This window comes from Gobio gobio (assembly GCF_949357685.1).
Source record: "Gobio gobio genome assembly, chromosome: 18".
In the NCBI taxonomy this organism is placed as follows: Eukaryota; Metazoa; Chordata; class Actinopteri; order Cypriniformes; family Gobionidae; genus Gobio; species Gobio gobio.
The window spans coordinates 721754-745000 of NC_137111.1; the positions used below are offsets into that span (position 1 = coordinate 721754).

General features: G+C 47.3%; 1 protein-coding gene across 2 annotated transcripts in view; it reads right to left on the reverse strand.

Annotated features, from left to right (window-relative positions):
• Nucleotides 1-353: 353 nt before the first annotated feature.
• Nucleotides 354-23247, reverse strand: part of ppp4r3b (protein phosphatase 4, regulatory subunit 3B) — a 39694-nt gene continuing 16800 nt past the window's right edge. The window contains exons 5-17 of one of the 2 annotated variants that reach the window (XM_079842492.1): nt 21916-21993; nt 21077-21193; nt 20873-20989; nt 18048-18179; nt 15897-15953; nt 15679-15775; nt 15535-15585; nt 12110-12268; nt 10637-10806; nt 10421-10560; nt 9393-9514; nt 7907-8088; nt 355-997 (exon numbers count right to left, since the gene is read on the reverse strand). In XM_079842492.1, coding sequence (XP_079698618.1) covers nt 890-997; nt 7907-8088; nt 9393-9514; nt 10421-10560; nt 10637-10806; nt 12110-12268; nt 15535-15585; nt 15679-15775; nt 15897-15953; nt 18048-18179; nt 20873-20989; nt 21077-21193; nt 21916-21993 — 1530 coding nt within the window. In that variant the 3' untranslated portion in view covers nt 355-889. Of the gene's footprint in view, nt 998-7906; nt 8089-9392; nt 9515-10420; nt 10561-10636; nt 10807-12109; nt 12269-15534; nt 15586-15678; nt 15776-15896; nt 15954-18047; nt 18180-20872; nt 20990-21076; nt 21194-21915; nt 21994-23247 lie in introns of both variants that reach the window. The other variant, XM_079842493.1, reaches the window with a different exon arrangement.

Below are 23247 nucleotides of genomic sequence, written 5' to 3' on the forward strand. Positions count from 1 at the left end.
TCACTCTTGCACACACACACGCACTCTCACTCACACACACACACTCGCACTCACTCACTCACATGCTCTCTCGCACTCACTCTTGCACACACACACGCACTCTCACTCACACACACACACACTCGCACTCACTCACTCACATGCGCTCTCGCACTCACTCTTGCACACACACACACGCACTCTCACTCACACACTCGCACTCACTCTTCCACACACTCGCATGCACACACACATGCTCTCTCGCACTCACACGTGCGCACTCACTCTTGCACACACACACACACACACACTCTCACTCACACACACACGCCTGGATTACAGAATGGGTTCTCATGCAAACACAACACAATGAAGAACAGTTTAATTGCAGGACCAAATTTAATCTGAAAATTGTAAAAAATATCAAATTTATACAAACGCTCTGTAACGGAGATGGTGCTGGTTAGGAAATTGTACAAAAATGAGGGGGAAACAAAAAGAGCTAATATTGAGTGTGGTTGTGAAAGTCTTTGAGTAAGGTCTGCCAGAGCTGATCTGAGATCAGTCACACACACACACACACACACACACTCGTACTGCAGTTTAATGTCTTAAAATCCTAGCCTGAATCACAGACGTTGATTATAAAGGTTAATAACGGCCTCACTGCGGCTGAGCTCCGGTCAATCATTAAAAACACAAACGTCCAGAAGAATTCATTAAAAAAGGAAGCGGCCGTTGGACAGCAGCGGCCACAGCGGCTCTTCAGTCCCAGAGTTCAGCCAATCCAGCGTTCATTAGCGCGGCTAGTCCTGCTAGCCTCTCCCATCAGCCCCTGCTGCACCAGCGCTGTGATTGGCTCCCTGCTCCTCGGGTTCAGCTGGCTGGAGATAGAGGCTCAGGACCGGCTTTACGAGCCCAGGCGAGGACGCTTGCGTGGCGACTGCTCTTCATCCTCCTCCTCCTCCTCCTCTTCCTCCTCCTCGTCTTCATCATCAGGATAATCCACCAGCCCAGTCTGAGGAACACACACACACACACACACACCATTAGAGGAGATCAGATGATTGACAGCTGAGTTCTCCACCAGTAACAGTGACTGACTCCAGACTGAGGCCTCGAGCTGAACACACACTCCTATATCCTCATCATTAGAGCTTCACATGCTTCTTATTTGCCACTGGTCTTTGACAGGTGTTGTAGTGTCGGCTGCACACACACATTAATGATGATTATAAACCAATGCTAGCAAACGTCTCCTATAAACTGCACATGTTGACCTTAGACTAGCACTTAACCATGAACACAGAAGCCACACACACACACGGCTCTTCACTGCTTTATTTCGTTAGCAAACATGTTAAGTTCTTTCAATCAATCTGTTTTTTAATGACGCATCTTCACGGGGAAATAGTATGAATCAAATATTTTTCTAACTAATATTTAATTTTCTTATATTCTTGAGGTAGCCATTATTTACTGATAATCGTTTAGATGTTTTATAGGCGGTGTTCCACTGACGGAAGTGCAGAAATAAACACTCGTGCTTATGATGGTTCAGCCTCAAATCATTTCCAAATGTCGGCTTTATATTCACTGTAAAAACATCAGGTCTCCAAATGAACATTTTCTAGTGAGCGATCACATCTAAACTTTCAGTTGGCCAAACTGAATTTCTTGAATTTTAATTGAATTAAATTGCATCAATTAACAGAAATTCAATTTGGCCAACTGAAAATGTTTAATTTACAGAGCAATCCGTGCTGAGTGTTTGATGATGATGAGATGATGAGAGAGTGAGATGACGAGAGTGTGAGGTGTGAGAGTGTGAGATGATGAGAGAGTGAGGTGATGAGAGAGTGAGGTGATGAGAGTGTGAGCTGATGAGAGTGTGAGCTGATGAGAGTGTGAGATGATGAGAGTGTGAGATGACGAGAGTGTGAGGTGTGAGAGTGTGAGATGATGAGAGTGTGAGATGACGAGAGAGTGAGATGATGAGAGAGTGAGATGATGAGAGTGTGAGATGATGAGAGAGTGAGATGATGAGAGTGTGAGCTGATGTGAGTGTGAGATGACGAGAGAGTGAGATGATGAGAGAGTGAGATGATGAGAGTGTGAGATGATGAGAGAGTGAGATGATGAGAGTGTGAACTGATGAGAGTGTGAGCTGATGAGAGTGTGAGCTGATGTGAGTGTGAGATGACGAGAGAGTGAGATGATGAGAGTGTGAGATGATGAGTGTGTGAGATGTGAGAGTGTGAGATGATGAGAGTGTGAGATGACGAGAGAGTGAGATGATGAGAGTGTGAGATGATGAGAGAGTGAGATGATGAGAGTGTGAGCTGATGTGAGTGTGAGATGACAAGAGAGTGAGATGATGAGAGAGTGAGATGATGAGAGTGTGAGATGATGAGAGAGTGAGATGATGAGAGTGTGAGATGATGAGAGTGTGAGATGATGAGAGTGTGAGATGACGAGAGTGTGAGATGATGAGAGTGTGAGCTGATGAGAGTGTGAGATGATGAGAGAGTGAGATGACGAGAGAGTGAGATGATGAGAGTGTGAGATGATGAGAGAGTGAGATGATGAGAGTGTGAGCTGATGAGAGTGTGAGCTGATGAGAGTGTGAGCTGATGAGAGTGTGAGATGATGAGAGTGTGAGCTGATGAGAGTGTGAGATGATGAGAGAGTGAGATGATGAGAGAGTGAGATGACGAGAGTGTGAGATGATGAGAGAGTGAGATGATGAGAGTGTGAGATGATGAGAGTGTGAGATGATGAGAGTGTGAGATGACGAGAGAGTGAGATGACGTGAGATGATGAGAGAGTGAGATGATGAGAGTGTGAGCTGATGAGAGAGTGAGATGACGTGAGATGACGAGAGAGTGAGATGATGAGAGTGTGAGATGATGAGAGTGTGAGATGACGAGAGAGTGAGATGACGTGAGATGACGAGAGAGTGAGCTGATGAGAGTGTGAGGTGATGAGAGTGTGAGCTGATGAGAGTGTGAGATGACGAGAGTGTGAGATGACGTGAGATGACGAGAGTGTGAGATGACGAGAGAGTGAGATGATGAGAGTGTGAGCTGATGAGAGTGTAAGCTGATGAGAGTGTGAGATGACGAGAGTGTGAGCTGATGAGAGTGTGAGCTGATGAGAGTGAGAGATGATGAGAGAGTGAGATGACGTGAGATGACGAGAGAGTGAGATGATGAGAGAGTGAGATGACGAGAGAGTGAGCTGATGAGAGTGTGAGCTGATGAGAGTGTGAGCTGATGAGAGTGTGAGATGACGAGAGAGTGAGATGACGTGAGATGACGAGAGAGTGAGATGATGAGAGAGTGAGATGATGAGAGTGTGAGCTGATGAGAGTGTGAGCTGATGAGAGTGTGAGATGACGAGAGAGTGAGATGACGAGAGAGTGAGATGATGAGAGTGTGAGATGATGAGTGTGAGATGATGAGAGTGTGAGCTGATGAGAGTGTGAGATGACGAGAGAGTGAGATGATGAGAGAGTGAGATGATGAGAGAGTGAGATGATGAGAGTGTGAGCTGATGAGAGTGTGAGCTGATGAGAGTGTGAGCTGATGAGAGTGTGAGCTGATGAGAGTGTGAGCTGATGAGAGAGTGAGATGATGAGAGAGTGAGATGATGAGAGAGTGAGCTGATGAGAGTGTGAGCTGATGAGAGTGTGAGCTGATGAGAGTGTGAGCTGATGAGAGTGTGAGCTGATGAGAGTGTGAGATGACGAGAGTGTGAGCTGATGAGAGTGTGAGCTGATGAGAGTGTGAGATGATGAGTGTGAGATGATGAGAGTGTGAGCTGATGAGAGTGTGAGATGACGAGAGAGTGAGATGACGTGAGATGACGAGAGAGTGAGATGATGAGAGAGTGAGATGATGAGAGTGTGAGCTGATGAGAGTGTGAGCTGATGAGAGTGTGAGATGATGAGAGTGTGAGCTGATGAGAGTGTGAGCTGATGAGAGTGTGAGCTGATGAGAGTGTGAGGTGATGAATTTCTGAAACTGAAACTGAATTTCTTGAATTTTAATTGAATTAAATTGCATCAATTAACAGAAATTCAATTTGGCCAACTGAAAATGTTTAATGTACAGAGCAATCCGTGCTGAGTGTTTGATGATGATGAGATGATGAGAGTGTGAGATGACGAGAGAGTGAGATGACGTGAGATGACGAGAGAGTGAGATGATGAGAGAGTGAGATGATGAGAGTGTGAGATGATGAGAGTGTGAGATGATGAGAGAGTGAGATGATGAGAGTGTGAGCTGATGAGAGTGTGAGATGACGAGAGAGTGAGATGATGAGAGAGTGAGATGATGAGAGAGTGAGATGATGAGAGTGTGAGCTGATGAGAGTGTGAGCTGATGAGAGTGTGAGCTGATGAGAGTGTGAGCTGATGAGAGAGTGAGATGATGAGAGAGTGAGATGATGAGAGTGTGAGCTGATGAGAGTGTGAGATGACGAGAGTGTGAGCTGATGAGAGTGTGAGCTGATGAGAGTGTGAGATGATGAGTGTGAGATGATGAGAGTGTGAGCTGATGAGAGTGTGAGATGACGAGAGAGTGAGATGACGTGAGAGTGAGATGATGAGAGAGTGAGATGATGAGAGTGTGAGCTGATGAGAGTGTGAGCTGATGAGAGTGTGAGATGATGAGAGTGTGAGCTGATGAGAGTGTGAGCTGATGAGAGTGTGAGCTGATGAGAGTGTGAGGTGATGAATTTCTGAAACTGAAACTGAATTTCTTGAATTTTAATTGAATTAAATTGCATCAATTAACAGAAATTCAATTTGGCCAACTGAAAATGTTTAATTTACAGAGCAATCCGTGCTGAGTGTTTGATGATGATGAGATGATGAGAGTGTGAGATGACGAGAGAGTGAGATGACGTGAGATGACGAGAGAGTGAGATGATGAGAGAGTGAGATGATGAGAGTGTGAGATGATGAGAGTGTGAGATGATGAGAGAGTGAGATGATGAGAGTGTGAGCTGATGAGAGTGTGAGATGATGAGAGTGTGAGATGATGAGAGTGTGAGGTGATGAGAGTGTGAGATGATGAGAGTGTGAGCTGATGAGAGTGTGAGATGACGTGAGATGACGAGAGAGTGAGATGACGAGAGAGTGAGATGATGAGAGTGTGAGATGATGAGAGTGTGAGATGATGAGAGTGTGAGATGACGTGAGATGACGAGAGTGTGAGATGACGAGAGTGTGAGCTGATGAGAGTGTGAGCTGATGAGAGTGTGAGGTGATGAGAGAGTGAGGTGATGAGAGAGTGAGGTGATGAGAGTGTGAGATGATGAGAGTGTGAGCTGATGAGAATGTGAGCTGATGAGAATGTGAGCTGATGAGAGTGTGAGCTGATGAGAGTGTGAGATGATGAGAGTGTGAGCTGATGAGAGTGTGAGCTGATGAGAGTGTGAGCTGATGAGAGTGTGAGATGATGAGAGTGTGAGCTGATGAGAGTGTGAGCTGATGAGAGAGTGAGATGATGAGAGTGTGAGCTGATGAGAGTGTGAGCTGATGAGAGTGTGAGCTGATGAGAGTGTGAGGTGATGAGAGTGTGAGCTGATGAGAGTGTGAGCTGATGAGAGTGTGAGCTGATGAGAGAGTGAGATGATGAGAGAGTGAGATGATGAGAGAGTGAGATGACGAGAGAGTGAGATGATGAGAGAGTGAGATGATGAGAGTGTGAGCTGATGAGAGTGTGAGCTGATGAGAGTGTGAGATGACGAGAGTGTGAGCTGATGAGAGTGTGAGCTGATGAGAGTGTGAGATGATGAGTGTGAGATGATGAGAGTGTGAGCTGATGAGAGTGTGAGATGACGAGAGAGTGAGATGACGAGAGAGTGAGATGACGTGAGATGACGAGAGAGTGAGATGATGAGAGAGTGTGAGCTGATGAGAGAGTGAGCTGATGAGAGTGTGAGATGATGAGAGTGTGAGATGATGAGAGAGTGAGATGATGAGAGTGTGAGCTGATGAGAGTGTGAGATGATGAGAGTGTGAGGTGATGAGAGTGTGAGCTGATGAGAGTGTGAGATGACGTGAGATGACGAGAGAGTGAGATGATGAGAGTGTGAGATGATGAGAGTGTGAGATGATGAGAGTGTGAGATGACGTGAGATGACGAGAGTGTGAGATGACGAGAGTGTGAGCTGATGAGAGTGTGAGCTGATGAGAGTGTGAGGTGATGAGAGAGTGAGGTGATGAGAGAGTGAGGTGATGAGAGTGTGAGATGATGAGAGTGTGAGCTGATGAGAATGTGAGCTGATGAGAGTGTGAGCTGATGAGAGTGTGAGAAGATGAGAGTGTGAGCTGATGAGAGTGTGAGCTGATGAGAGTGTGAGCTGATGAGAGTGTGAGATGATGAGAGTGTGAGCTGATGAGAGTGTGAGCTGATGATGAGAGTGTGAGGTGATGAGAGTGTGAGCTGATGAGAGTGTGAGCTGATGAGAGTGTGAGCTGATGAGAGTGTGAGCTGATGAGAGTGTGAGCTGATGAGAATGTGAGCTGATGAGAGTGTGAGCTGATGAGAGTGTGAGCTGATGAGAGTGTGAGCTGATGAGAGTGTGAGCTGATGAGAGTGTGAGCTGATGAGAGTGTGAGCTGATGAGAGTGTGAGCTGATGAGAGTGTGAGCTGATGAGAGAGTGAGATGATGAGAGTGTGAGCTGATGAGAGTGTGAGCTGATGAGAGTGTGAGCTGATGAGAGAGTGAGGTGATGAGAGTGTGAGGTGATGAGAGTGTGAGCTGATGAGAGTGTGAGCTGATGAGAGTGTGAGCTGATGAGAGTGTGAGCTGATGAGAGTGTGAGCTGATGAGAGTGTGAGGTGATGAGAGTGTGAGGTGATGAGAGAGTGAGATGATGAGAGTGTGAGCTGATGAGAGTGATGAGAGTGTGAGCTGATGAGAGTGTGAGCTGATGAGAGTGTGAGCTGATGAGAGTGTGAGCTGATGAGAGAGTGAGATGATGAGAGTGTGAGATGAGAGTGTGAGATGATGAGAGTGTGAGATGACGAGAGTGTGAGATGACGAGAGTGTGAGATGACGAGAGAGTGAGATGATGAGAGTGTGAGATGATGAGAGTGTGAGCTGATGAGAGAGTGAGGTGATGAGAGAGTGAGGTGATGAGAGTGTGAGATGATGAGAGTGTGAGATGATGAGTGTGTGAGATGACGAGAGTGTGAGATGACGAGAGTGTGAGATGACGTGAGATGACGAGAGAGTGAGATGATGAGAGTGTGAGATGATGAGAGTGTGAGCTGATGAGAGTGTGAGATGATGAGAGTGTGAGATGATGAGAGTGTGAGCTGATGAGAGTGTGAGGTGATGAGAGTGTGAGGTGATGAGAGTGTGAGATGATGAGAGTGTGAGATGATGAGAGTGTGAGCTGATGAGAGTGTGAGGTGATGAGAGTGTGAGGTGATGAGAGTGTGAGATGACGAGAGTGTGAGATGACGAGAGTGTGAGATGACGTGAGATGACGAGAGAGTGAGATGATGAGAGTGTGAGATGATGAGAGTGTGAGCTGATGAGAGTGTGAGATGACGAGAGTGTGAGATGATGAGAGTGTGAGATGATGAGAGAGTGAGATGATGAGAGTGTGAGATGATGAGAGTGTGAGATGATGAGAGTGTGAGATGATGAGAGTGTGAGATGATGAGAGAGTGAGATGATGAGAGAGTGAGATGATGAGAGTGTGAGATGATGAGAGAGTGAGATGATGAGAGTGTGAGATGATGAGAGTGTGAGATGATGAGAGTGTGAGCTGATGAGAGTGTGAGATGATGAGAGTGTGAGATGATGAGAGTGTGAGATGATGAGAGAGTGAGATGATGAGAGTGTGAGGTGATGAGAGAGTGAGATGATGAGAGTGTGAGGTGTGAGAGTGTGAGGACGCACCCGTGCCGTCTGGCCAGGAGGAGGCGCTGCAGGTTTGGAGCTGCTGGAGGAAGAGGAGGGAGGCGGTTTGGAGCCGTTGCTAGCGTTAGCATTAGCCGCCGCTGCAGAATGAGAGAAGGTGAACTTAAAGCTGCTGGTCGTCGAGCGCTTGGGCTGGTTCTCTTTATCCTGACTCTCTTTAGCTGAAACAAGACAGACACAAGTGTGAGGAGGCGGCACACACACACACACACACACACACACACACAGCCCCTAAACCTACACATCACACGCACACACACACACACACACTGCCCCTAAACCTACACATCACACACACACACACACACACACACTGCCCCTAAACCTACACATCACACACACACACACACACACTGCCCCTAAACCTACACATCACACACACACACACACACACACACACACACACACACACAGCCCCTAAACCTACACATCACACACACACACACACACACACACACACACACACACACACACACACACACACACACACACACACTGCCCCTAAACCTACACATCACACACACACACACACACACACACACACACTGCCCCTAAACCTACCCATCACACACACACACAGACACACTCTCTCACACACACACACACACACACACACACACACACACACACACACACACAGCCCCTAAACCTACATACACATCACACACACACACACACACACACTGCCCCTAAACCTACCCATCACACACACACACACACACACACACACACACACACACACACACTGCCCCTAAACCTACCCATCACACACACACACACACACACACACACACACACACACACACACTGCCCCTAAACCTACACATCACACACACACACACACACTGCCCCTAAACCTACCCATCACACACACACACAGACACACTCTCTCACACACACACACACACACAGCCCCTAAACCTACATACACATCACACACACACACACACACACACACACACACACACACACACACACACTGCCCCTAAACCTACCCATCACACACACACACACACACACACACACACACACACACACACACACACACACACACACACACACACACACACACTGCCCCTAAACCTACCCATCACACACACACACACACACACACACACACTGCCCCTAAACCTACCCATCACACACACACACACACACACACACACTGCCCCTAAACCTACCCATCACACACACACACACACACACACACACACACACACACACACACACACACACACACACACAGCCCCTACCCATCACAGGAGACATTCTGCATTTTTACATTTTCAAAAAACATCACTTAGTCTGATTTATAAGATGTTTTCCTCATGGGGACCAAAAAATGTCCCCACAAGGACGAGGATTTCGGATATTGCCATCTTTGTGGGGACATTTAGTCCCCATAACGTAGGGATTACCAGTCCACACACACACACACACACACACACACACACTATAAACATACCCTTCTCGTTCTCCATGAACTTCCCGTAGTCGCTCTTGCCAGTGTCAGACTCCTCCTCCTCCTCTTCATCATTCAGCCACATGTCCTCGTCCTCCTCGAAGGAGCGGGCGTCCCTGCGGTACCTGTAAGAGGAGCATCCGTTATCACATGACCAGAGTGGGCGGGGCTCTGAGAGAAGGGGTGGGCGGGGCTCTAAGAGAAGGGGTGGGCGGGGCTCAGAGAGAAGGGGTGGGCGGGGCTCTGAGAGAAGGGGTGGGCGGGGCTCTGAGAGAAGGGGTGGGCGGGGCTCTAAGAGAAGGGGTGGGCGGGGCTCAGAGAGAAGGGGTGGGCGGGGCTCTGAGAGAAGGGGTGGGCGGGGCTCTGAGAGAAGGGGTGGGCGGGGCTCTGAGAGAAGGGGTGGGCGGGGCTCTAAGAGAAGGGGTGGGCGGGGCTCAGAGAGAAGGGGTGGGCGGGGCTCTGAGAGAAGGGGTGGGCGGGGCTCTAAGAGAAGGGGTGGGCGGGGCTCAGAGAGAAGGGGTGGGCGGGGCTCTGAGAGAAGGGGTGGGCGGGGCTCTGAGAGAAGGGGTGGGCGGGGCTCTAAGAGAAGGGGTGGGCGGGGCTCAGAGAGAAGGGGTGGGCGGGGCTCTGAGAGAAGGGGTGGGCGGGGCCCTGAGAGAAGGGGTGGGCGGGGCTCTGAGAGAAGGGGTGGGCGGGGCTCTGAGAGAAGGGGTGGGCGGGGCTCTGAGAGAAGGGGTGGGCGGGGCCCTGAGAGAAGGGGTGGGCGGGGCTCTGAGAGAAGGGGTGGGCGGGGCTCTGAGAGAAGGGGTGGGCGGGGCTCTGAGAGAAGGGGTGGGCGGGGCTCTGAGAGAAGGGGTGGGCGGGGCTCTGAGAGAAGGGGTGGGCGGGGCTCTGAGAGAAGGGGTGGGCGGGGCCCTGAGAGAAGGGGTGGGCGGGGCTCTGAGAGAAGGGGTGGGCGGGGCTCTGAGAGAAGGGGTGGGCGGGGCTCTGAGAGAAGGGGTGGGCGGGGCTCTGAGAGAAGGGGTGGGCACCTGCTGAGGCCTCGGCTCTGCCGCTCCTTCTCCTGCTCGTATCGGCCCTTCAGGCCCTTGAACGTCTGCACGTACTCGATGGACTCCAGCGCCTGGTAGAAGTGATCCACGATGTGTGCGATCAGAGAGCGGATGTCCTCCTGGGGACCAAAGCACAGAGGTCAGAGGTCAGCGGGCGGCAGGGGCGTGGCCTGCGCTCTGGGCGGCGGATCTTACCACTTTGATGAACTCGAAGAGCTCGATGATGGCGGAGTTGAGCAGGTTGTAGCGGGTGCCGTTGTCCAGCAGGGCGTGGATGACCGGCTCGAACAGGTTCCCCTTCATGATGTAGCGGTTGTAGTACTCGTCCTTCAGCCCGATGATTCTCCTCAGGAAGCGCAGCGCACCTGCACAGCCACATCAGCAGTGCCTCATTATCATAATGCATGCGCAGAATAAAGGGGCGGGGCCTGCTTGAGTTAGCAGTGTGTTGTAGGGATGTGCGGTATACTGGTACTGGGTATAAATACTGGTATATATTTGATTTCAAACAGTACGATATCATGATTTAGCTCATTTCGGTATATGCTGCTGTTCTGAAGTTCACTGCCCAAACTGACGTGAAACCGACAAATGTGGTGCCATAGAGGAACAAGATGAATACAGCAGTTGATTCTCACTCAACACGCACAAAACTCATTAATAAAGAGAGGATTAGACGTGAAATTTGGAATTACTTTGCTTCTAGAACTGCTGAAGAACCATCAAACCTTGCCAAACATCGGTCACTCGCCATTCCTGACTTGTAGAAGACATTTATCAGCGCATCATTCAAACCATCTAATTAAGACTTCTTTCTTTTAACATTCATCAACGCACATAAGATCGTATCGTTTAAATATCATGAAATGAGCGTTCGTTTCAACCAGTGACGTTTAGATCTCATAATATTTGCAGGCACACTATTGCACTATTTACATCCGCGAAAGACACAACCAACTGTGTTTATGTGACGACTCACTAAAGATGGACATTTTTGACATCATTGTGTGTATTTGACTGAGGAAAAACCGCTTCATTTGTAATGTGTGAGCTCTTTAGGCTTGTGTGTGTGTTGTTGGTATGAGCAGAAAGAAAACTTTCTCAAAGATCTCTCATACCATGTATTACGGAATGCCATAAAATCGCTCGCATGTTCAAATTGGCGAGGTTTAGAAAGACGTGGGCAGTGATCTCCGTCAGCTCCTGAAACGACTTGAATCTGAGTGTGCAGATGCTCTAGTGTAGGTGCGATGTCTTTTAATTATCAATTTGCTCATTTTGAGAGCTAGAGAAGGAGACGCGCAATATTGACAAATGCCTGATTTTATGAGATTAATCTTTGTTGATTAATTTAATAATAAACATTTGTGGTAATTTCCCGCTTAATAAAACCCCAAACTTGTGAGAGTGAGTAAAATTATGCACAATACCCGCGCCAAACTTCAGACTGTGTGTGATTTTGATTTAATATCAGTACTTCGGTGTTAAGATTGTGGCACCGAAGCCAAACTTGTGTTATCAAGCATCCCTAGTGTGGTGAGATTGACGGTTATGATAAGGGACAGGAAGAATGGAGAATATGAGGAAATAATCAACACTCAAGCAGGAAAAACCCGCTCTGTGGCACACACACACACACACACACACACACACACTGGCGGTACTCACACAGCGCCAGGAAGGTGTGTTTGGAGTTCATGAGCGTCAGCACCCTCCGCAGCAGGTCTTTGGTCATGATGTAGTTCTTGATGTGGTAGGTGTGGTGCTCCACACAGAACGTCAGCAGCTCCAGGATCAGAGCCAGCAGCTGCGCCGTCTGGAAGTTATCTGACACACACGCACACACACACACACGCTCAGTACAGCACATGAGTAGGGCTGAAACAATTAGTCAACAATAAAAAAATGTCGACAAATATCTTTGTTGTGTAGTAGTCGTTTGACCTCATGTGCCCTAATGTAAGCGCCTGCATTGTCGTGATCTGACCACTAGGCTGCTGTAGCGCTAGAGTAATGCAGACCTTACAAATGTGGCGGTAGAAGAAAACAGCGCGAATGACGGAGTGCAAACTAATGTGGGAAAGTTTCACAAAACGTCAAACTAAGGCTGCGTCTCAATCAGCTCTAGTTCAGTAGTGAGGGCCCTGATCAGGGATTAGCCCATTGACTCGTGCCCTGATCAGGGATTAGCCCATTGACTCGTGCCCTGATCAGGGATCAGCCCATTGACTCGTGCCCTGATCAGGGATCAGCCCATTGACTCGTGCCCTGATCAGGGATCAGCCCATTGACTCGTGCCCTGATCAGGGATCAGCCCATTGACTCGTGCCCTGATCAGGGATCGGCCCATTGACTCGTGCCCTGATCAGGGATCGGCCCATTGACTCGTGCCCTGATCAGGGATCAGCCCATTGACTCGTGCCCTGATCAGGGATCAGCCCATTGACTCGTGCCCTGATCAGGGATCAGCCCATTGACTCGTGCCCTGATCAGGGATCAGCCCATTGACTCGTGCCCTGATCAGGGATCAGCCCATTGACTCGTGCCCTGATCAGGGATTAGCCCATTGACTCGTGCCCTGATCAGGGATCAGCCCATTGACTCATGCCCTGATCAGGGATCAGCCCATTGACTCGTGCCCTGATCAGGGATCAGCCCATTGACTCGTGCCCTGATCAGGGATTAGCCCATTGACTCGTGCCCTGATCAGGGATCAGCCCATTGACTCGTGCCCTGATCAGGGATCAGCCCATTGACTCGTGCCCTGATCAGGGATTAGCCCATTGACTCATGCCCTGATCAGGGATTAGCCCATTGACTCGTGCCCTGATCAGGGATCAGCCCATTGACTCATGCCCTGATCAGGGATCAGCCCATTGACTCATGCCCTGATCAGGGATCAGCCCATTGACTCGTGCCCTGATCAGGGATTAGCCCATTGACTCATGCCCTGATCAGGGATTAGCCCATTGACTCGTGCCCTGATCAGGGATCAGCCCATTGACTCATGCCCTGATCAGGGATCAGCCCATTGACTCGTGCCCTGATCAGGGATTAGCCCATTGACTCGTGCCCTGATCAGGGATCAGCCCATTGACTCGTGCCCTGATCAGGGATTAGCCCATTGACTCGTGCCCTGATCAGGGATCAGCCCATTGACTCGTGCCCTGATCAGGGATTAGCCCATTGACTCGTGCCCTGATCAGGGATTAGCCCATTGACTCGTGCCCTGATCAGGGATCAGCCCATTGACTCGTGCCCTGATCAGGGATTAGCCCATTGACTCGTGCCCTGATCAGGGATCAGCCCATTGACTCGTGCCCTTATCAGGGATTAGCCCATTGACTCGTGCCCTGATCAGGGATCAGCCCATTGACTCGTGCCCTGATCAGGGATTAGCCCATTGACTCGTGCCCTGATCAGGGATCAGCCCATTGACTCGTGCCCTGATCAGGGATCAGCCCATTGACTCGTGCCCTGATCAGGGATTAGCCCATTGACTCGTGCCCTGATCAGGGATCAGCCCATTGACTCGTGCCCTGATCAGGGATTAGCCCATTGACTCGTGCCCTGATCAGGGATCAGCCCATTGACTCGTGCCCTGATCAGGGATTAGCCCATTGACTCGTGCCCTGATCAGGGATCAGCCCATTGACTCGTGCCCTGATCAGGGATTAGCCCATTGACTCGTGCCCTGATCAGGGATTAGCCCATTGACTCGTGCCCTGATCAGGGATCAGCCCATTGACTCGTGCCCTGATCAGGGATTAGCCCATTGACTCGTGCCCTGATCAGGGATCAGCCCATTGACTCGTGCCCTGATCAGGGATCAGCCCATTGACTCGTGCCCTGATCAGGGATCAGCCCATTGACTCGTGCCCTGATCAGGGATCAGCCCATTGACTCGTGCCCTGATCAGGGATCAGCCCATTGACTCGTGCCCTGATCAGGGATTAGCCCATTGACTCGTGCCCTGATCAGGGATCAGCCCATTGACTCGTGCCCTGATCAGGGATCAGCCCATTGACTCGTGCCCTGATCAGGGATCAGCCCATTGACTCGTGCCCTGATCTACTGAACTAGAGCTGATTGAGACGTGCATGTTGAGCACTTAAAGAGGAAACAACTGACTAACTAGCGGTACATCTCTATTAGAGAATGCAATAGTACTAATAATATGAACAATAATAATATAATTACATGTGATGTTTATGTAGCATAGAATAAAGTTTGACTGAGCTTGGAGTCAGGACTGTTTTTATTATTATTATAATTAGCTATTATAGTCTCATCACTGCCTGTATTCTGTTCATATGCATGAAGACTCACAAGAGGCGATGTTAGGAAGAATATCATCAGTTACTTTCTCATATTGTTAACTAACAGATGAATGAGAATCTGGCAGCTCAATTGTCATGTCAGATTAATATTGTAATTTTGTCTGCAATGTCATTTGCAGATTAATATTTGTACTATTCTGAAGTAAATGTCCTCTTTTTCTGTTGAGGGTCTGTTATTGTTTTACAAATGAAGCTGCCAAGAGTTCACATTCAAACATCTATTTATTTGTAGTTGTCTGTAATGCAGCTCATTTTTGTTTATTATTATTTATTTTTTCAATTGAAAGCGAACAGAATATTTAAACAATGCTTAGAGAGGGTTTGTGTGTGACTTGAGTTCTGAGAACTCGGCTCAAAGTTCATCAAAACAACCATTTCAAAAGCTGAAGTGATTTTCTTTATTATATATTATAGTTTGAATATGAATAACTCAATGTTTTAACTAATTGAAAAAGCTGAATAAGCGTCTTAAATGTACTGATTAGTCGGCGATAATCGATGAGTAGTCGATTAATCGTTCTAATAATCGTCAGATGAATGGAGTATTGAGATACTGGTCTGTTGCAGCTCTCCACACGCGCGCGCGTGTGTGTGTGTGTGTGTGTGTGTGTGTGTGTGTGTGTGTGTGTGTGTGTGTGTGTGTGTGTGTGTGTGTGTGTGTGTGTGTGTGTGTGGTGTGTGTGTGGTGTGTGTGCGGTGTGTGTGTGTGGTGTGTGTGTGTGTGTGCGCACTCAGGCATGATCTGAGGAGTACCTGGACACACAGGGTTTCCTCGAGCCGCTCCCTCTGAGGAATCTGTGGAATCTGTGGAGAACACACACGAGGTCATGAGGTCATGAGGTCATGAGAGGAAGGACCTGCGGCTCAGCTCCTGTAGGTCAGGGGTCAGTGTCTCACCTTGGTCCTCTTCACCGGTGTTGGCCAGCAGCGGAGCGGTCAGCACATGCATGCAGTACTTGTAGAAGAAACTCAGGAACTCGCTCTTCTCCGCTTTCTGCCCCCACACACACACACACACACACACACACACACACACACACACAGAAATCAGTGATGTTTGTCCGCTCGTCCGGACACAGGAAGAGCAAACACAAGTGTGAAGGAACTCGAGTCACCTTCACTGGTTTCTGGAGTCCCAGAAGCAAAATTGACGACAGTCTTGATTTTACATGCTTAAAACATAAAACAAGTGTTGAAGTGTTTGTTTCTCATATTGCTGATATGATGTGATGAGCCGTCATGCATGTTCTTGGCATGTATAAAGACATGATGCGGTGATGATATGAGTTTATCAGGGCTCCGGACTGAGGCCTTAAGCTGCCATTTTGTGACCTTTTTTCCTCCTTTTGTGCGCAAAAACAAACAAAAGTAACGACTTTATTCAACAATACTGTACTGTAACACCACAGGGGATTGTGGGAGGAATAGTCGAATATTCATCTCGGGGTTCAACCTTTTGAGAGTGAAACTCAAGCACTTATTTTAAACACATGTCCACTATAACCAGTAGATGGTGGAGAGGAGCACTCACTGACACACGAGCCATTTCCACTCCTTAGAGGAACAACACTGATTCTGAAGCTCAGTTTCTGTCTCCCCTAGAGTTAGACAGTTGAGTTTGCACTCATGCTAACGGTCTAATCAGATTCAATGATCTATGCTAAGCTATGCTAAAAGTGCTAGCGCCAGACCCGGAGATCGGCTGAATGATTCCCAAATGATAAAACTCAACTGCTTCAAGGGTTAGTTCACCCAAAACTGTAAATTGTGTCATTAATGACTGAGCCTCATGTGGTTGGACACCCGTCAGACCTCCGTTCATCTTCAGACACAAATGAAGATATTTTAGTGTAAATCTGATGCTCTGAAAGGCCTCCATTGGCTCAACTTTACACTCTCAAGACCCTTAAAAGACACTAAAGACTAAAGTTACAAAGTCCATCTCACTACAGCGGCTCTACAATAACTTTATGAAGACGAGAATAGTTTCTGTGCGCAAAAAAACCCTAAATAACGACTTATATAGTGATGACGATTTCAAAACACGGCCTCATGAAGCTTCAGAGCGTTATGAATCAGTGAGTCGACTCAGCGGTTCAGAGCGTTATGAATCAGTGAGTCGATTCAGCGGTTCAGAGCGTTATGAATCAGTGAGTAGATTCAGAGTGTTATGAATCAGTGAGTCGATTCAGCGGTTCAGAGCGTTATGAATCAGTGAGTAGATTCAGAGTGTTATGAATCAGTGAGTCGATTCAACGGTTCAGAGTGTTATGAATCAGTGAGTCGATTCAGCGGTTCAGAGCGTTATGAATCAGTGAGTCGATTCAGCGGTTCAGAGCGTCATGAATCAGTGAGTCGATTCAGCGGTTCAGAGCGTCATGAATCAGTGAGTCGAATCATGATTCGGATTGCGTGTCAAACCGACAAACTGCTCAAATCACGTGACTTTGGCGATCCAAACCGCTGAATCGACTCACTGATTCATAACGCTGTGAACCGCTGAGTCGATTCACTGATTCATAACGCTCTGAACCGCTGAATCGACTCACTGATTCATAACGCTCCGAACCGCTGAATCGACTCACTGATTCATAATGCTCCGAACCGCTGAATCGACTCACTGATTCATAACGCTCCGAACCGCTGAATCGACTCACTGATTCATAACGCTCCGAACCGCTGAATCGACTCGCTCCGAACCGCTGAATCGACTCACTGATTCATAACGCTCCGAACCGGGTTTAAGGGTCTTGAGAGTGTAAAGTTTTTTTTTTTCACAATTTACATTTTTGGGTGAACTAACCCTTTAACTTTAGAGGAGTCGGAGAATGAGCATATTTACAAAAATAGTGGCGTTCCTTTAATATATGGACAGAAGGAGGAAGTCACGAAGTCTGATGAAAACAGAACCTGTTCTTCAGATTGTGCCTGAATTACCCAGAAAGCAAGAGCAGAGCTGCTGTAATAATCTGAATAAAGATGTTCCTGCTCATCAACTCAAGCTCAGAGCTTCACTGTTACCTCTCCAATAAACACACACACGTGATATTATTATTAATAACTGCAGTTATTAGCGTAATTAATGAGCGTTATGATGAGTGATCCTCCAGCGCCGCTGCTCTCTAATGCTCGTCTGGAGCCCTGCTTATGCATTTATGAAGTTTTATGAACATTAGTTGAAATGTTATGCACTCAATCATGTTATCTCATAGCTGTGAATGAACAGCCGGTCAGCCAATCAGAGTGAAGCGTTGAGCAGGACTCACGCTGGCCGGGGCGAGCATGTTCTCGGGGTCGATGAGGGTCCGCAGGAGCCCCATCAGCTGCACCGCTCCACCCAGCTCAGGGTCCGAGTCGCAGATCATCTGCTTGATCACCACGTTAATCAGCAGCACGTCCTGCGCACACACACACACACACACACTCATCAAACACAGCATCACAGCACAAGCGTCAGGGATTACGGTGATTATGAGCTGCAAATAATGTCTGGTGAAGTTTACAGGCATTAATTTACAGTCAAATGTAAGACTTTTTAAGACCGTTTTGAATGGAATTTAAGACCTATATCACGCAATAACATTTTTTATACAAAGGAAATGCAGAATCACAAAATTACTCACAGAGCAAATTTATTTATTCAAATTGAACAAAGTATCAGTAAACTTGTACTTCCCCACCTCCACAATTTCACAATATACATAAATATATTTTTTTGGGTGATTTGTTTGAAAAAAATGACTTTAGTGGTAAAATTTTGTGGTAATTTCCAGAAATGTACATGTTTTTTTCATAATTAGGATGCCACATTTCCCATATTATGTGAGATGCACAATAGTTACACACAACAATAAAACAAACAAAATGCATAAATATTGTTTGGTATTTTACAAAAAAAAAGAAAGGCGAGGCCAGTGGTGTGCTGCTTTAATAACACCATCGCTTATAGGGTGGGAAATATGACCAAAGATCTTACAAGTAGACCTAAACCACAGCAATAAGCAACTGCTAAAGAAGACCTGAAGTAATCAAGTAAACAGTCAGTAATAAAATCAAAAAGGAAAATTAAGACCTGTTAAAATGATTTAAGTCCTAGAACTAAAGAATTCAGCGACTTTTTAAAGGGTTAGTTCAGCCAAAACTGTAAATTGTGTCATTAATGACTGAGCCTCATGTGGTTGGACACCCGTCAGACCTCCGTTCATCTTCAGACACAAATGAAGATATTTTAGTGTAAAGCTGATGCTCTGAAAGGCCTCCATTGGCTCAACTTTACACTCTCAAGACCCTTAAAAGACACTAAAGACTAAAGTTACAAAGTCCATCTCACTACAGCTTCGAAGCGTTATGAATCGACTCACTGATTCATAACGCTCTGAACCGCTGAATCGACTCACTGATTCATAACGCTCTGAACCGCTGAATCGACTCACTGATTCATAACGCTCTGAACCGCTGAATCGACTCACTGATTCATAACGCTCTGAACTGCTGAATCGACTCACTGATTCATAACGCTGTGAACCGCTGAATCGACTCACTGATTCATAACGCTTTGAAGCTTCATGAGGCCGTGTTTTGAAATCGTCATCACTATATAAGTCGTTATTTAGGGTTTTTTTGCGCACAGAAACTATTCTCGTCTTCATAAAGTTATTGTAGAGCCGCTGTAGTGAGATGGACTTTGTAACTTTAGTCTTTAGTGTCTTTTAAGGGTCTTGAGAGTGTAAAGTTGAGCCAATGGAGGCCTTTCAGAGCATCAGATTTACACTAAAATATCTTCATTTGTGTCTGAAGATGAACGGAGGTCTGACAGGTGTCCAACCACATGAGGCTCAGTCATTAATGACTAGGGTTGGGAACCGAGAACCGGTTCTTATGCAGAACTGAAACTGATTTTTTAAAAATACCAGAACCGCGCGAAATTCCTAAGTTTCGGTTCCGAAAACGGTTCTGGTGCAATGTGTGTGCGAAGCGCTGGAAGCGTATCCTTTCATAGCGAGTGACAGCCAGTGTTGCCAAGTCTGTGGTTTTCCCGCTTTCCACTGTTGCCGCGGGCTGTGTTTCATGTCCGCGGGTTGAAGCGATTGTGCAATTGTGTGGGTTTTTGTTGTGAAAACCTGGCAACCCTGGCTCACCTCATGAATATTAATTACGTTGCCTGCCGCTTCCAGGAGTGTAACGCAGTTCAGCACTGAAAGCCCTCGCGCTACACATTTACGGTTTTGCGTCAGATATTTTCTCCTTAACCACCAGCACGGCGAAGAGAAAGTCACAAGTATGGATTCATTTCCAAAGAATGAATGATAATGAAGCAAAATGTAACATGTGAAAAGTTAATAACATGCAAAGGAGGCTGCACTAGCAATTTGACAAAACATTTGCTACAGCACAGAGTCAACCTCAGCCACAGGGCTTATACCAGATTTATAGTGAAAGGCCTATATATATATATATTTGTCAACCGTTGAGTCACCATGGTTTAGGTAAGCGTTTAGGCACAATTACCTTTGTAATGCTGAATTGCAATTTATTATTTATAAGTTCACTGAATAACTGAATTACTATTAAATTAATATACAACTAATTAATAAATATAACTAATAAATATAATTAATAACTTGGTTTTATTCAGAGACAGAGAGATAAAATGTAATAAGACAATTTCAGAGGTGTTCATTTGAAAAAAAAAATGTTGCAAGAATGGCTTAATTAATACTGTAATATATGTACAGTGCAGGACTTTTTTGACATTGCCAACCTGTAAATTAATTTTAGAGCAAGTATAAACACAAAAAGGATTGTTTGAGTTGCGTATTGTGCCTTTTTCCTTTACCACTATTTGTTTAATAATTTTAATGGAACCGGAATCGGAACCGGAATCGTTAGGCGGAACCGGAACCGGAACCGGAACCGGAAAATTCCTCACGATTCCCAACCCTATTAATGACACAATTTACAGTTTTGGCTGAACTAACCCTTTAAGGCCTAAAATGTAGATATTTAAGACTTTAAGACCCCGCAGAGCCCCTGGTTTAGTTGCCCTGAGAGCATGGGTTGAGGTGTGTGCGCTGCTGATCTGCTCACTCACGTCGTCGGCCTGCTGGGGTTCTTGCATGACGAACTCGCGCACCATCGACGGGCTGAACTCCACCAGGTAGGAGAAGATGTCCGTGGCCGCCGCCTTCACCTGCAGGTCATCCATGCCCTGCGGAAACACACTCACCATGAGCACAGACTCGAGCAGACGCACACACACGCACACACACACACACACACACACACACACACACACCATCACGATCTCCAGCGCCGGGAGGATGCCCAGGTTGGCCAGCGTCTTGAAGAACGCGTCTCTGTTCTGCGGCTGCAGCGTTTGTGAGAAAGCACAGAACTCCTTGAAGAAGTTGACCTGCGGATGAAGAGGCGACAGGCGTGAAACCCTGCCCTGTGTGTGTGTGTGTGTGTGTGTGTGTGTGTGTGGGTAGGGTTAGGGGCAGGGGCAGTGTGTGTGTGTGTGTGTGTGTGTGTGTGTTGGGTAGGTTTAGGGGCAGTGTGTGTGTGTGTGTGTGTGTGTGTTGGGTAGGTTTAGGGGCAGGGGCAGTGTGTGTGTGTGTGTGTGTGTGTTGGGTAGGTTTAGGGGCAGGGGCAGTGTGTGTGTGTGTGTGTGTGTGTGTGTGGGTAGGGTTAGGGGCAGGGGCAGTGTGTATGTGTGTGTGTGTGTGTAGGTTTAGGGGCAGTGTGTGTGTGTGTGTGTGTGTGTGTGTGTGTGTGTGTAGGTTTAGGGGCAGGGGCAGTGTGTGTGTGTGTGTGTGTGTGGGTAGGGTTAGGGGCAGGGGCAGTGTGTATGTGTGTGTGTGTGTGTAGGTTTAGGGGCAGTGTGTGTGTGTGTGTGTGTGTGTGTGTGTGTGTGTGTGTGTGTGTGTGTGTAGGTTTAGGGGCAGGGGCAGTGTGTGTGTGTGTGTGTGTGTGTTGGGTAGGTTTAGGGGCAGGGGCAGTGTGTGTGTGTGTGTTGGGTAGGTTTAGGGGCAGGGGCAGTGTGTGTGTGTGTGTGTGTGTGTGTGTGTGTTGGGTAGGTTTAGGGGCAGGGGCAGTGTGTGTGTGTGTGTGTGTGTGTGTGTGTGTGTGTAGTACCAGCTCTCTCCTCTTGTCGTCCTCAGTGGCTTCATCCGTCAGCTGAGCGAACACCTCCGTCAGAAACTTCTCATCCTCCTGAAATACAGCCACAGTGTTACACCACGAGATCTCACACACACACACACACACACACACACACACACACACACACACACACAGCGTCCGCTCGTCTGAACCGCAGCGTTTCTCACGCCTGAGGCTCAGACTATCAGAGATCTGTGAATGCGTTCACATGTGTGTGTGTGTGTGTGTTTGTTAAAGCATCAGATTCACACTAGAGGATGATCCCTGATAAGCACAATAAGGCATTGAACATCTGAAAATTAAACCGGCTTATTATGTGGGCAGCCAATGGGCCTGTTTAACTTGATGCAAAGGTTTTTGTGATTAAAATAAATGTTAAAATATTACCCTAACATCTTCCTGTGTGCGGAAATGTGTTGTGTAGCTGTGACAGAATGCCTTCCTACAGCTTCATAAAGCGGCTTTCCACACGAACAAACACACACGTCATTAGTATGAGGAAAAATAACTAGATTTCGGGTTTGGGTCGGACATGAATATCTTATGGACAGAATAATGCGGCACTAATGTATCTGTCATCAATCTACACATCTCATCTGAGTGGAGGAGACGATCTGAATTCAGCCACAGTGAGTCCGACATCGCAAAACTGAAAGTCATTGAGCTGAGATCATAACGTGAGAGAAGCCCCGCCCATGACTGCTGCTGATTGGCCCTTTAGCATAGACACGCCCCCGAGGGAGAAGCACAGAGTATCAGGGTTTTTCCTGCATTGAACATTTTCCACAAAACACGCATTTGTCCCGCCAGTGCCTGATTGTATGAGTTGTGATTGATGAGTGATGTAGATGATGACTCCAGCGACAGAGAGAGCGATCTGAGCTCTGATCACACACACACACACACACACACTCTGGGTCTTCAGAATAATCACTGTTAGCTCTCTCATATGTCACATATTAATCCAAATCAAAAGGTGGAAGACGAGTCCATGTTGCACGTGGGCATTCAGGCGATGTTTTCCTATAATTCCCGCTGGGTGTGAATGTGCTCTAAAAACGTTGACTCTTCTCTGACCAGCTGACATAAATCATACTTTAATAAACGGAAACAAATCCTCTCCGGTTATGAAGTGTTTTCTGTGTGTTGACATCTTTCGCGATGTTCTAACAGACGGGATTCACACACACACACACCGCGTCTGCTAATGTCCGATTCACGAGTCAATGACTCCTTTGAACCGAATCATTTTAACGACTGGTTAGAACAACTGATCAGTCCAACACTGAACTGACCAATCAGATT